Source organism: Pteropus medius, unplaced genomic scaffold (assembly GCF_902729225.1).
Source record: "Pteropus medius unplaced genomic scaffold, Ma_sr-lr_union100, whole genome shotgun sequence".
NCBI classification, from domain to species: Eukaryota; Metazoa; Chordata; class Mammalia; order Chiroptera; family Pteropodidae; genus Pteropus; species Pteropus medius.
Genome location: NW_024345916.1, coordinates 790,376 through 803,873, shown reverse-complemented (window position 1 = coordinate 803,873; position 13,498 = coordinate 790,376). Strand labels below are relative to the sequence as shown.

The window sequence follows — 13,498 nt, the reverse complement described above, 5'->3', positions numbered from 1 at the left end:
GATTCAATATATACCTACTTATAAAAATTGAGTGGTATAGGATACATTATACATATAAAGCATTTATATTTTTATAGGATTGAAAAACGAAAGTCTAAATAATAGTGTTCTGATTGAAATTTTTCCCTTCACGTTTTCTACTTAAGAGTTTAGACAGTGTGGTCAGACCATCAGAGTAAAGAGCTGGGGCTTCTCAAAAATACTCTTATCTCCTAAAATTGTGAGCCAGTAGGGACATGGGGTTATATTTTTGAACTTTTCAGTTTAAAACCAATTTTGCTGGAAGTGGTCGCTCCTAGATATTGGATTAAATTTTTTTTTTTTCTCCTGATCTAGACCATGCACGAAGTCAGGCGATAGAGTATGCTCACAATGATATTCAGTGCTGTGTGCTTCACTGTGTGACCTTTTTCTCCATGCTGTCACTTGAAATAAATGCATATTTACATAGCATTCTGTATATCATGAGTTATTTTGCCTTTTATCTCTGTGACCATAGGTTACAGTTAACCTCTTCCAGATGCAACAACTACAAACTGCCTCCCTCGCAAACAGTCTGCAGTCTCTCTGTGATAATGCCAAACTGTATGACCCAGGCCAAGAATATTGTGAGTTTGTCAAGGCCACAAATTCAACCGAAGAAGAAAAAGTTGATGGGTGAGAATTAATGTGTAGATGAAGTTTTTTTTAAGAGATTAAATATCTCGTCTAAGTTTCTCTCTGGTATAAAGTTGTATCTTTTCTAACATTGCCAGATTTGACTTTAAAATTTTCTGGAATTTTTTATATTATTTAAGGTGTAACTCAAGAGTAAAAAGCTTTCCATTTTGACACAAGAGCTCATTTCTTTGAGATTTAAAAATCCTTCGAGATTGGCAAATAATGGTCATATCTATTTTGAATGTATAGTGCACAGATTTAACCTGCATTTTCCACAGAGATTATAGTAGAAAAGTTTACCTAACATGAATAATTGATTTGACTTTTGCTACTCTTTTCTATATTTCAGCTGTAGTGAGTACAAATAATTAATAAGTTTTATTCACATCTCCTTTAAGAAGTCAAGCCATATAATATGGTCTGTTCTTAATATTTAGTTAAATTACCATACATTCATTAACAAATTTTTCTGAAATTAGAGTAAAATAGGTGGATTATTAGTCATTTTTCTGAGGATGAGTTTTATTTGGGTTTTTCTTAGGAATGTAAATAAACAGTTGACAAACAGTCCCAATGCGTCTGGGTATGGACCTGCCGACTCTTTAGAGGACGTTGCGCGCCTTCCTGACAGTTGTAATAAAATGGAAGAGGACAGATGCTCTAACAGCGCAGATACGACAGGTACTTTTCACGTTAAAGACAGCACTAATTCATGAAAGACCAAATTGTTTGAATGTGATTATTAAATGAGTTGCAACTCTGGAATTTAAAAATCAGGCCTTGAATTGTAATTTTATGAGGCTTATTCACAGTTGTAAGCACTGTGCCTGTCTTAAAGTGGATTGTTGATCACAAAGAAACTTGACTCGTCTCATTTATATGTCATTATTTTGCCTTATAATCTATCTGTAGCCAAGTTTAACTTCAAATCTTCTTTTCTTAAAGGTCCTTCTTGTATAAGGCCATGGACATTTGGGATGTTCAGTGACTCTGAGAGCACTGGAGGAAGCAGTGAATCTAGATCTCTAGATTCAGAATCTATAAGTCCAGGTATATAAATTATTTAAGTTTAGAGGTGAAAATTCAGTGAACAATTGAAGTATTCCTTTGGGGGAATATTTCTTAAATACCTTATATTTATAATGAACTACCTCTTAGAGAGGAGTATGTACATATATATGTGCACTAAAAAGAAAAATAATAAATCCTTACATATTCACCACCCAGCCTGAGAAACGTAGAGCATTATCAGTATATTAGAAAGCTCCTGTGTGTAACTTCTTGGTAACATTGCCGTATCCTACCAGAATAAGCCATCATCCTGAATTTTGTTAATCATTCCTAGCTATGTTAAATGTTTTAGTACCTATATCTAGTTAAACTTTGCCCTCTTCAGAATATTGTACAGGTGGAATCATACCCTTCTTTTGTGACTTCTTTCATGTAGTTTTTGCTTGAGATCCATATTGATGAGAGTAGCCATCTTTATTTTATACTATACTCTGTATACTGTTTTATTCTGTGAACATTATTACTCTAGATCTTTTGGATTGTTTTGTAGTTAATTGCTAGAATGAACACCATAATTAACACTAGTTCTTGGGTCAATGATTATGTATTAACTTTTTATAAATGTACTTTAAGGTGCTTTGATAATCTCATGTTCCTTAGAGAGGCAGAGTAAGTGTTTTGAACTCTCCCTTGCTGACTTCAAGGAGGATAACTTGCCATGTGATGCACAGCTAGCAGAAGAAGGTAGCACTTGAACCCATAAGATTGTTACTTCTACATTTATTTTCCTCCACTCCTTGACCAAAGACTGCTCCAGTCCTGTTCTTTCTAGCTACGTTCCTTCCTCCTAGGATCTTGGCACTGCGGGAGATGACATTATAGGATTTAACCACAAAGTCCAAGGCCTTTTTTTTTTTTTAGTATTCAACATATTACAGAAATTTTATTTGTAAATAAATCTCTTGAATTTAAAGTTAGAAATACTTCCATGTAGCACTGAGGTTAGTAGGCTTACTTTGTGTCTTCCTTTAAAATTAGCTCTGTTCAAGGGACCTTCTGGAGATGTGAGCCTAAATATTTAACTGAGTATTTATTATTAGCTTTGTAAAAACAGTGTGGTTCCACCTAGTCCCAAAAATTAAGACCTATCCTAGAGAAAGCCCTAAATTATTTAGAATCCTGTAAGACTGCCTGTGATAAAGATTTGGAAACTGGTTACATGATAAATGGATGAAGACCTAGGGCTGCCTGGCCTTGGAAAGAGGAAACTTGAGGACAATGACAGCTGTCTTCAAATATTGGAAATATAAAGAGATTAAAGTTAGAGTGCTTTTGTTTGCTCCTTTAGGGAGAATTATGACCTAAGACTAGGATTTATAGGAAGGCAGATTTCTTCTTGATAATATAAGGAAGCCATTTTACAGTTAGAATAGTTCTAAAATGGAACATATGACCTCATAATTTCTTAGTCATTGGGGACACATTCAAAACAAATACCAGTTGACTACCTATGACTACCTTTTAAGCTTATTATGCAGAGGAATCTTTTTGGGGTGAGGTTGCTGGTTTAAATCATTTGTAAAGCCCCCTCTAGCCCTTTCTAGAACCTTAGACTATTAAAGCCTTGAGTTAAATGAATTCTTCCACTTAGCTACAGCCGTGTTTGTAATATCAGCAGGGAGCAAATAAATTTCATTATCTAGGTGGTCTGCTTCTGAACATGCTTTGATACACATGGCAGAATCCTTTGCTGGTATAGTTTGGATCCTGTGCTCTCAGCTCCCTGCCAGGAATCATTTTCCTGGTTCCAGTCTCCTGTCTTACTGGTAACATAAATGTGATGTTCCTATTGTATTAACCATATTTAAAGATTTTTATATACAAAGTTTGGATTATATTGTATGCATTTATTTATAATTTAATTCAAGAAGCATTTAAGGACAACTTTACTATTGTGTTAGCCACTCTTTTCAGATGTTAGGTATAAGACACGAATAGAAAATACCTGCTGTCCTCTAGAGCTTACAGTCTGACACTGTCACAAGTTGCAGTTAAGGTCTCATTGAGATGTAATCCTCAATTTTATATTTTATTTGGAAAAGTCAGTTTGGGTTCAATTCACTTTTGCTCCCAGGAATAAGTATCAGACTTCCCTGTATCCAAAGTCTGAGAATGGAAGCAAATATTTTACATGGTCACTAATAAAATAGTATGACTGCGCTATTCAAAAAATGTTGTCATTATCCATTTATAAAATTCTAAAGTGCATGATCAGGTAATTATATCCATAATTTTCTTATAGGAGACTTTAATCGAAAACTTCCACGAACACCATCCAGCGGAACCATGTCTTCTGCAGATGATCTAGATGAAAGAGAGCCACCTTCCCCTTCAGAATCTGGTATTGACACTCACTGAATCAAGTTCTCACTAAACCAGTTGACTCAGTGGTTCTGCATGATATTAGAAAAATAGTATAACTTAAAGAATTACGTTGCCGTGTATTAAACAAAAGGCATTATAAAGACTTAAATATATCCCAACTAATATGAACAAGTATAGGTTGATAATATATTAATCAGATGTTACCAATTACAAATATTACAACAAGCAGCAAAACTACTAGATCTAAAATGTATTAGCATGGTGCTAAAATAGGCTAGATATTTTGATCTTTTGCGAACTTAATATAATGACTTAGCTATCAAAAGAGTTGCAGTGAATGAGCCTCTTCAAAAGAAACAGTGCAAGCAGCTCAGCAGGAAAAGTAAATAAGTATATTTCTTGAGGATAAGGAAAATTGTGGATGTTGAAGGATATAAAAGAGATATCTGTTACCTTAGTGACTTAATGTAGACTCATATAAATTAGTTTTGTGTATTTGAAACCTGCAGTTACCTGTTTTGGCATCACTTCCTAAAGTAACATAACATTTAATCTCCAGTAGGATATTGATGTATAACTAGCTAATACTATCTATAATTTTATCATAATTTAAGAATAGATTTATCCTTAATGCAAATAATGCTGACACACTGACCTCATACAGCAAGTTTTCTTTGAAGCTTTTATAGGGGCATTTTCTAAGAATGTAATGCCACCTACGTAACGCCCTTTCCATCTCTATAAAGGACATATTAATAACATGTAAATTTTCTAATTCTGAAAACATTATGCCGTGCTATTTTAGAAGTATCTTATTGGTTTGGTGGTGATTTTTACTCATCACTAAAATGTTTGATAAATGTGTGCCTTGTGAGAGATCTCTAAATTAGATGCTTATTTTGATGTTACATAATATAGGAATGATTGCAAACTCTAAAGATTTTTCAAAATATACTATCGTATGTTATAATTTTTGTCATTTTATAAGTCTTACATAGTAATCTATTTCTGTTGCAAGGACCCAATTCCCTTGGAACATATAAGAAAACGTTGATGTCAAAGGCAGCTCTCACCCACAAGTTTCACAAACTGAGATCCCCCACAAAATGTAGGGATTGTGAAGGCATTGTAGTATTCCAAGGTGTTGAATGTGAAGAGGTAAGATCTTTTGGGAATTACATTATCCCCTTTATGCTTTTGCTTTACTTTTTTGTTATTAATTTTACTGACTAGGCTGTTTTGCAAATATAATTTTAATAAATTGAACCACAATGTACCTTCCATAATATTATATTTTATTTTGCTATTAAATGTATTTTAAATACCACAAATAATATCTTCTAAACGCATTTTCATTGTGTTACACTACCTATAGTTTGTTGTGAATAGTTTTAAGGTAAGTTAACCAGTTTTAAAGTATTATTTTCTTGCAGTGTCTCCTTGTTTGTCACCGAAAGTGTTTGGAAAATTTAGTCATCATTTGTGGTCATCAGAAACTTCTGGGGAAAATACACTTATTTGGAGCAGAATTCACACAAGTTGCAAAAAAGGAACCAGATGGCATCCCTTTTATACTCAAAATATGTGCCACAGAGATTGAAAACAGAGCCTTGTGTCTACAGGTATGTTGTAACTCTTAAAATAAAAATTTTTAAACAAATGCCTGTGTGATTTGTTCTCATGATAAGGAGACTTTAAAAGAAAACAGTGCTTATCTACGGCCATGCCACCCTGAACAAGACCTATCCTGTCTGATCTTGGAAGCTAAGCAGGGTCAGGCCTGGTTAGTACTTGGATGGGCGAGCATGTAGGAAAACCACGTACTGTAGGCTTAAAAAAATAAAAAAAAAATTTTAAAAATATGGGATTGTAAACTGACAAGGTCCTTGCAATCTGTGAGGTCAACCAAGAGTTGCCTCGCCTAAAAAAAAAAGAAAAGATAGGAAAAGAAAGCAGTGCTCTTAATTTTTAAGAAGTAACTGATTTTATTCAGATTTATTTGGAAAATATTACCTTATTTGGCCCAAGTTTTTTTCTAAAATATTAATAAACATTGAAACAGACACATCAGATATTTAGATGTCCACATTTAGCCATTTGTACTAAAGCAGAATTTTAAAAAATTTTCCCCTTTCTTCTCAAGGGAATTTATCGTGTATGTGGAAACAAAATAAAAACTGAAAAACTTTGTCAAGCTTTGGAAAATGGAATGCACTTGGTAGACATTTCAGAGTTTAGTTCGCATGACATCTGTGACGTCTTGAAATTATACCTTCGACAGGTAAAGTTTTTACCTTTGAAAACTACCATTAAATAGAAAAGGGCAAAAATATGTTTTGTATTTTGCTGATAACATTTGCTACACGTATATTTTCATCAACATAGACCATATTAATATCTTTTACTTACTGTATAAATCAAACTATATATAAATATATATACAGTGTACAGACCAATAATAATAAAAACAAACACTTTTCATCACCTAGCTTAACAAAATAGAACTTTACCTTACTTTTTAGAAGAGCCCTGTGTGCCCCTGTCTAGTTGTAGCCTGCAACTCTACCCCAGTGGTCTTTCCTAACCATGTTAATTACTCCCTCTCTTCTCTTAAAAGTTTTAATACCTGTCGTGTATTCCTAAACAGTGTATCATTAAGTTTTAGAAAACTGAATAGGAAGCATAAATCTAGCTATATGAAGAAAGGCTATTATTCAAAATAGTACATAAAAGATACAGTAAGTAGAACAATGTCTAGGTCATAGTCCACCTTTACTTTCACTGATATTTTCAAATAGCTTTTGTGGGAAGTCAGTGGGCAAGGTCCTGAATGCATCCTGGAAATTCACCATATTTGGAGCATGAGGCAGGACTGCCCTATAAACTGGGTACTGCGAGTTCAGCAGGAATATGATCGGGGAGTGGGCTTCTCTATGTTTTCTCTTTCCATGCTCACTGTCATACCTGTAGGTTTCAGGATTAGGTCCAAGGAAAACACTTCTGTGGGATGAAATAAGTGGCCTCAGAGGCTTCAGGCAGCAGCTTATGGAGCAGTTCAGGAACAGTCAGCACACTGTCATGCTGAGCTAAGAATAAAAAGTGATCTGGGCTCAGCTGCCTTCTGTCCTCTGGTGAAGAAGAGACTGTTACAGAGAGCATAGTGACAATGATTCTTAACATGTGGATCTCGGGAGTTCTTTTCTCCCTCTGGGTCCTTTTTAACATGGCACATAGCTGTCATCCTGGGGTCACTCTTCTCCAGCCTCTTCTGTTTTGTGAGGAAATACCTGTCTTCCTGCGTTGGTTTATTCTCCTGTTTTGGTCATGCTCATCTTTTGAGCAATGTGGAATAAAAGTATTTGAAACTTATTTATCAGTGTTTATTCTACTTTCTTGAATGGGAGTGGAAGAGTGAATGGTAGGGAAAGTTACAGTATTCTAGGCTGGAAATTATTTTTCTTCAGAATTTTGCAAGTATTTTTTCTATTCTCTTTGAAGCCTGAGATCCTTCTCATTCTTGATTCTTTGTATGTATTTTCTCTCTGAAAGCTTGTAGAATCTTCTTTTTCTCCCCATTACCCTAAAATTTAACGTGATACGCCTTGATGTGGGTGTCATTTCATCTGCTATTTCAAGTACTGCATGAGCTCTATCATTCTGGATACCTGTCCTTTAGTTCCTTAAACGTTCACTTCACTGCTCATTTCCTCCACTCTGTTTTCTTCCTAGAACTTATATTTGGATACTGACAACTTGTACTGGTTCTGTAGTTCTTTCTCTTTTATTCATTTTTTTTTCTTTTAACACTTTCTAAGAGATTTTCTCAGCTTATCTTCCACCCCTACTGTAAACTGTTTCATTTCTGAGGTCATGTTTTAATTTCTAAGAACTCTGGTTCTCTTTTCCTTTTATAACATTCTTTCTTTTTTTAGTGAGTGCAGTATCTTATCTACCTGAGGATATTCATAACTTTTTTAAAAAGGGTTCTTTTCTCTGCTTAGCTTCTAGTCCTATCTAATAGAAATACAATGTGAACCCCATATATAATGTTAAATTTTCTAGTACCCGTGTAAAGAGAAGAAATGGATAAAGTTCATTTTAATATTTTATTTAATATACTGAAATTATCTGAACATCTAATCAATAATTATTAATGAAATATTTTACTTTTTGGTTATTGTTGTCATGGAATCTTTAAAATCTGATATTTTTCATTTAAAGCACATGTCACTTTCAACCAGCCACATATCCAGTGCTTGGGTAGCCGTGTGTGGCTAGTGGTCACCATATTGACAGCACAGTTCTAGACCTTCAAGTTGGTTCTTTTCCTCTATCTTTTGATTTGTCTTCTGTAGTTGTTTGCTTAAAATGAAAGAGTTGGGAATTAAAATGTCTTTGGAAGCTCTTGAATACATGAAATCTTTGAAGACTTTGAATTTTACTATAGTGTGATCTAGGTGGGCTGTTTAAGAAACACCTGATATCTGCATCTCTAGGTCTCTTTTCTTGGGCTGGTCTGATAGCCCTGTATGCATGCTAAATGCAGAGATCCTAGACCCTTCTTACTCTACTTGGCTCCCAGAGTACTGGCACCACACCTCTAGACAGTGAAAGACCTTTCTCTGGGGTATCAGGTAGCTGTCCACCCATTTCTTGTGCTTGTCATTGCTCATCCAGAGAATCGTCAGTTTAACACTGCCCATAAGAGGAATCCTCAGGCTTCAGGGGAAGAGGCTGCTTAGGAGCAAGGAGTAGAAACAAGGATCTAGAGATCTAATGCTTCTTGGGTAGCCCACCTTCCCCTAGGATTCAGAGGACCTTGTGCTGACAGCCCTCCAGTCTCCTTAGGATCCTGTAAGCCATACTGTATCTCAGTTTGGAATTGCACCTTTCTCAGGCCTGCTAAGTCAGCAGTTGGTCATCTGCTCTTCAGCTTGTGAAATGTTGCTTTTGTCTCCATTCCTATTCTGTTGGTTCTATATACTTAACTGTATTTCATGGAGTTGCAGAAGAAAAGAAATTAGGTACAAATGTTAGACCTGTCATGTTAGCCCAGGAAACGATTGATATCTCTTTAATCACATTTCACAGGATTCTCAGCTGAGAAATGGAATCAGAGTACCTTTGATTGGCTGTAACCTCATAGCGAACCATCCTTTATCTCTTCTAGCCAGTCAGGGAAAGGAAATGAATGGGGCCAATACTTTCATTTCTCATTCTGTGTCAGGAATACTATGGGACCAAGACTTTAGTGTGGGAAGACATGCTTGATTCTATAGTATTAGAGAATAGCTTTCATTTTACTCAGGTACCATGTGGGAAATCTGAAGCTCCAGGAGGCTAAGTTACCTTCTTCAGATCTCAGAGTGGTAGAGGCAGGAATTGATCTCAAAGCGTCTCCTCTCTGGGACCAGCAGGGGAAACTGGATAAGCAGATAGTCTAGGACTTCAGCCAGCCAGAGGTGTGCTCTTTTCTACCACTGAGCAGTATAAATATTGAAATAAGTTATGCCAGTTAGATCAAGGTGGCATACTCTTTGATAGTTTGAGGAACTTTTTCTGTTGACTTATGCCAATTCAAGTTGTTTTTAAAAATTAAGTAAATAAAATGTTCACAGTTTCCTTCTTATAAGCCATATTCTGTAATGCTGCTTCAGTCTGATATAAGTAAAACACAAGGACCCTAAAGCATTTTGTTCTGTTTCCCTTATACCAATAAAATTCGGAACATAAGCTTTTTCTAATTAATTTGACTTATTTTGTGTATCATCCTGGGTTTTGTTCAGTAAAACAGTTGAAGATCATGCTCAGTTTGAGGCAGTTATGAATGTAAGATTTAGAATTTTACTGATTATCAGTCAACTCATTTTTACAATAGATATGATTTATGGTGATTATGTTACATTGTCTTTATAGATCACATCTGTAGCAAAGATATGTACATTTCTAAACATGGATTGACCTAAGTCTTGTTCATCTAAGGGGACGTGCCAAACCATTCAGTAGCTATTTAGTAGATATCAACAGGAGAAAAAAGGACAGAGGGATATTTCTAATGTAATTTTATTTCTTTAGCTTCCAGAACCATTTATTTTATTCCGATTGTACAAGGAATTTATAGACCTTGCCAAAGAGATCCGACGAGTAAATGAAGAACAAGAGACAAAAAAGGATACTCCAGAGGACAAAAAATGGCCGAGTACGTGTATAGAAATAAACCGAATTCTTATAAAAAGCAAAGACCTTCTAAGACAATTGCCAGCATCAAATTTTAACAGTCTTCATTACCTCATAGTACATCTTAAGCGGTAAGAACTTCTTATAAGACAAGCATCCATTAGTGGATGGATAACTGATCGGTTTAACTGTTTTTGTTTTTTAAAAAATTGTGATAAAATACACATCACAGATTTACCATCTTAATCATTTTAAAGTGTATAGCTCGAGTATTTACAGTGTTGTGCTATTGTTTTTAAAATGAGCATTTCATTTCTAACGTGTGTTAGGGAAAGGGAGCCATTGAACATATGTTCATGCAGCCAACGTCTTTCCCTCAGATGCCCCTTGTGTGCCAGGCTCTGGCTGGTGAAACAAGAATGAAAACATAAGGTTTCTGTCATCTGTTGTGCTTGTCAGCTTAGGGGTAGACCTGCAAACATGTACAGTGCAGCATCATGCTAATTCTAATGAAGCTCTGCATAGCATGCACAGGAAAAAGGGGAAGGGGAACCATGAATCAGAGGAGGTAGTCCTGAGCCACTTGAAGAACTAAATAGTAGTTTGGTGGCAGAGAACGTGCAGAAGAGCATTCAGGGCAGCAGTAACAGATACAGAGACATAAGAATCATTTTGCATTAGGGAAGTACAGATAATTTGGTTAGGCTAAGATATAGCAAGCAGTAGCAGGAATGAGCTAGATAGTGGCCTGGTAAATAAAGTCTTACATACTTGGCAGATAAGTTGACTATCTTCCTTCTGTACCCACTAAGGAATTTTGAGCCAGGTATTTAACATACTCAGATTTGCCTGTTAGATCTTTCTGGCAGCAATATGTGGAATGGTTTGAAGGAGAAGCCTTTACTGTATGTTAGATCTCCATGAATAGTCATAGAATTAAAATGTGTTGAGAGCTTGAAGTAAGCCAGAGCAGAGGGAGTGGCAATAGAACCGAAAGAGAGATCTTTAGAATGGAGAATCAACTAGGTCAGCAGACTAGCCATGGCCATCAGAATTTGACGATGATGCTTAAGTTTCCAGCACAGGGACCTGCAGCTTTTAGGGGTATTTTTAATTTCTGCTGGTAAAACTCTGGTAGTTCCTTCCATTTACTTTTCATCCTGATACTGTGAAACCTAACTTGGTATGTGGTCAATATTTTATCACATAAATATATCCTTTTCTTAGACTTCTGCAGCCCATTTTTCTTTCACCCTTCCCAACCTGTAGTAAACTACCATTAGGAAAATCTTAACAGGCAAATCCCATATAGCTGTATGTATTCTACTCTGCAGGGTCGTAGATCATGCAGAGGAAAACAAGATGAACTCCAAAAACCTGGGAGTGATATTTGGACCAAGCCTCATTAGGCCGAGGCCCACAACTGCTCCGATCACCATCTCCTTTCTTGCGGAATACTCCAATCAAGCGCGATTGGTTGAGTTCCTCATTACTTACTCCCAGAAGATCTTTGATGGGTCTCTGCAGCCACAAGATGCAGTTGTGTGTAGTACAGGTGGTGTTGCACCTCAGGCTGATCAAGGCCGTCTTCCAAAGCCTCTGTTATCACCAGAAGGAAGAGACCCAGAACATTCCATGAAGTCACTGTTTTTCTCTTCAAAGGAAGTGAGTTTTGACCTTTATGGAATTGTGTTGGAACTTTATAATGTTTATGTTAAGGTAAAAATCTTTGAATTGTTTTATTTTGAGATGTGTTGCTTCTTAAAGCTTAAAAATTCTTTTCCATCAATAGGATATCCATAAAGCAGATAGTGAAAGCAAAATTTTTGAACCAGCTACATCATTTGAAGAATCAGAACGAAAGCAGAATACATTAGAAAAATGTGATGCATGTCTCATTGGTGAGTGGCCATGTAAAATACATGTTTGCTGACTTAAAACTGTGTCAATAAACCATGATTAAAAGCCGGGGTGAGTGCAGCTGAGAGAAGTCAGAGAAAGAAGCTTCTTTAGTAAATGGATCTTTACTAGCCATTAAGGAAGTTGCCTTTTAGTGTACCTCGCATTTAAATGTTATTCTCTGTAACAGTCTTTCTTATAAAAAGACATCTTGGAGTTCATGGATTTTTTTTTGGTGCTCTTTCTAAAAATTTTTTGTCTTCCTTTTTGCCATAAATTAAAGTTGTGGCAGAAATGTGTTGAGTAGTATGATAGTTCATTAGCATCTCTGTTACTGTAGATCATTGTATTGGTCTAACTGCTTATAAGGAGTCAACTAGGCTCCTAAAATTAAAAAAAATTAGACTCCTAAAACTCTTAAATTTTTTTTCAAATTATTTTACCTAACACCTGCCTTTTACACATTAAGCACACATATGTGTATGTCTTTATTTCCTTGACTACAGTCATTTTATTCACTATATGATCATTTTAGTTGCAGTGACTTGTAGCTATCAAACTGGTGGAAAGGCTTCCATTTATTACTATAATTTTATACATTCCTAGAGCTAAATTCCAATTTTTTTAAATTTGATGCATAATTAAATAGCCTGACTGAGTCTAAAAAGAAAAAAGTAAGGGAGCTAACATTCATTAAGTAAGTATCCACCTGCTCTGTGCTAAGCACTGTGCTTATTGTTTGATTCTGTTTATTAGATTTGATCTTCATAACAGTTCTGTGCTATAAAGTAGGTAGTATTAGCCCTGTTCAATCTGTAGCCTAATAGTCTGAGAGGGGTGAAATCATGCCAAAAGTCATGCCCCTAATAAATTGTTCAGTCAGTATTTGAACCTACATTTCTGCTTATTTCACTACCCCATGATCTAGGGCTCCCAATTAGAATTGTTTTAATAATAAATGTTATTTTTGAGTGCTTATTATATACCAAAGAATTCTAAGCACTTTTCATAATTAGGTCATTTAGGCCATACATCAACACAGATACAATTATGATTCCCTTTTGACAGATGAAGACACAAGGGACAGCGAGATTGCCTTGCCCAGTTCAGAAATGGTAGAGCTGAGCTAAACGGAGCAACTGGGCTTCAGAGTCTGCACTCTATTCATTAGGCTATAAGTTTTTCCCTCAGAACTGAAGAATATACTTTGGTGGGTGAATACAGCCCTACCACTTCGAGTCAGGTGCCTTAGAGTGGTCTGTACATGTGGGGAAGGACCTGGGAAAATAAAACAAGAGAGTGTTGCTTTGGAAGCCCAGAGAAGAGAGGTCAGCAGTCTAAGGTAAGGAGGAAGGTGAGATGAGAT

The 13,498-nt window shown here is 35.8% G+C and overlaps 1 protein-coding gene across 6 annotated transcripts in view; it reads left to right on the top strand.

Annotated features, from left to right (window-relative positions):
- ARHGAP29 (Rho GTPase activating protein 29) overlaps positions 1-13,498 on the top strand; it is a 64,461-nt gene that overhangs the window by 48,052 nt on the left and 2,911 nt on the right. For all 6 annotated transcript variants that reach the window (XM_039874798.1, XM_039874799.1, XM_039874796.1 and 3 more), the window contains 10 exons: positions 500-657; positions 1,202-1,341; positions 1,606-1,710; positions 3,974-4,072; positions 5,075-5,214; positions 5,490-5,678; positions 6,200-6,337; positions 10,132-10,364; positions 11,568-11,898; positions 12,026-12,134. In XM_039874798.1, the coding sequence (XP_039730732.1) occupies positions 500-657; positions 1,202-1,341; positions 1,606-1,710; positions 3,974-4,072; positions 5,075-5,214; positions 5,490-5,678; positions 6,200-6,337; positions 10,132-10,364; positions 11,568-11,898; positions 12,026-12,134 (1,642 nt within the window). The remainder of the gene's footprint in view (positions 1-499; positions 658-1,201; positions 1,342-1,605; positions 1,711-3,973; positions 4,073-5,074; positions 5,215-5,489; positions 5,679-6,199; positions 6,338-10,131; positions 10,365-11,567; positions 11,899-12,025; positions 12,135-13,498) is intronic.